The sequence below is a fragment of the Monoraphidium neglectum genome, assembly GCF_000611645.1.
Source record: "Monoraphidium neglectum strain SAG 48.87 unplaced genomic scaffold scaffold01622, whole genome shotgun sequence".
Taxonomy (NCBI): Eukaryota; Viridiplantae; Chlorophyta; class Chlorophyceae; order Sphaeropleales; family Selenastraceae; genus Monoraphidium; species Monoraphidium neglectum.
The window spans coordinates 1-895 of record NW_014012006.1 but is presented as its reverse complement, the minus strand read 5'-3'; the positions used below and the strand labels follow the sequence as shown (position 1 = coordinate 895).

At 66.3% G+C, this 895-nt stretch overlaps 1 protein-coding gene across 1 annotated transcript; it reads left to right on the top strand.

The window, feature by feature from the left end:
• On the top strand, window positions 1-872 carry MNEG_8501 (hypothetical protein; the record flags this gene model as incomplete). The annotated part of the gene is made up of 5 exons (XM_014043023.1): window positions 1-78; window positions 183-239; window positions 440-485; window positions 647-711; window positions 852-872. The coding sequence occupies 5 exons, from the start codon at window positions 1-3 to the stop codon at window positions 870-872; spliced, it is 267 nt and encodes an 88-aa protein (XP_013898477.1).
• Between the last annotated feature and the right edge of the window lie 23 nt (window positions 873-895).

Below are 895 nucleotides of genomic sequence, written 5' to 3'. Positions count from 1 at the left end.
ATGCGATCTGGCCCATTCGCAGTCGGGACGGTCGGCGAGGCCTATGCCGGCGGTGGCGAGGAAGCCCAGGACTCTCAGGTGAGCTGCTTTTACGCAACGCGCTGTGTGCTGGTCTCGACTGGGGCCGGCAGCCGCTGATGAGCACGGTCGGGGTCTCTCGCAGGGCGCGCCTTGTTGCGCAGTCGAAGCTGGGAGCTGCAGAGGGCAGCACCGGCTCCGCGAAGATGGACGTGAACGAGGTGGGTGCTGGATCGATCGTGCCCGCTGCTTCCGCTGGCTCTCTTGCGCAACCAATCCTGCATCCGTGTCCTTGTAATCCATGATGTCGCTCGGTGCCTGCTGCAGCTCGCAAGCAGCCTGGTGCGGCGACTCGCGAGCGCGCGCACGCGCGTCGTTGGCGACGCCGCCGCTTCTGTTGCCGCGCTGCCTGCCCCCGCAGCTCAAGCAGGCTCGCGAGTCGGTGCAGGCCACCATGGACGCCGACAGTGAGTGCACTCGCCGGCGCGGCCCGCTCACTGCGCCGCCTGGGCGGGCGCAAATGGACGTGGCCGCCGCTCGCTTGTGTGGCGGCAGGCGGTTGTGAAACAGGCATGGCTCGGCACAATGAGGTGTCATGTGCACCGCACCGTTCCATCCCCACCGGCAGGTGCTCCTGGGTGGGTGGACCGTTTCAGCGGCGAGGCGCGCAAGGGCTCGGACATTCTGGTGCAGGTGCGTGTTTTGGTCCTTTTTGGGGATAATCATGCACGCGCGGAGCACCTCATGCATGGAGCGCCTGCTGCACGCGCTGGAGGGTTCTGATACGGCACATCGGGTTGTCTACATGGTGTATCGAGAGCGCCCGAAGGCAGAGAGTGCAAAAGTCGGGGTAGCGTGTTTGCGCGTGGCAGGGGGC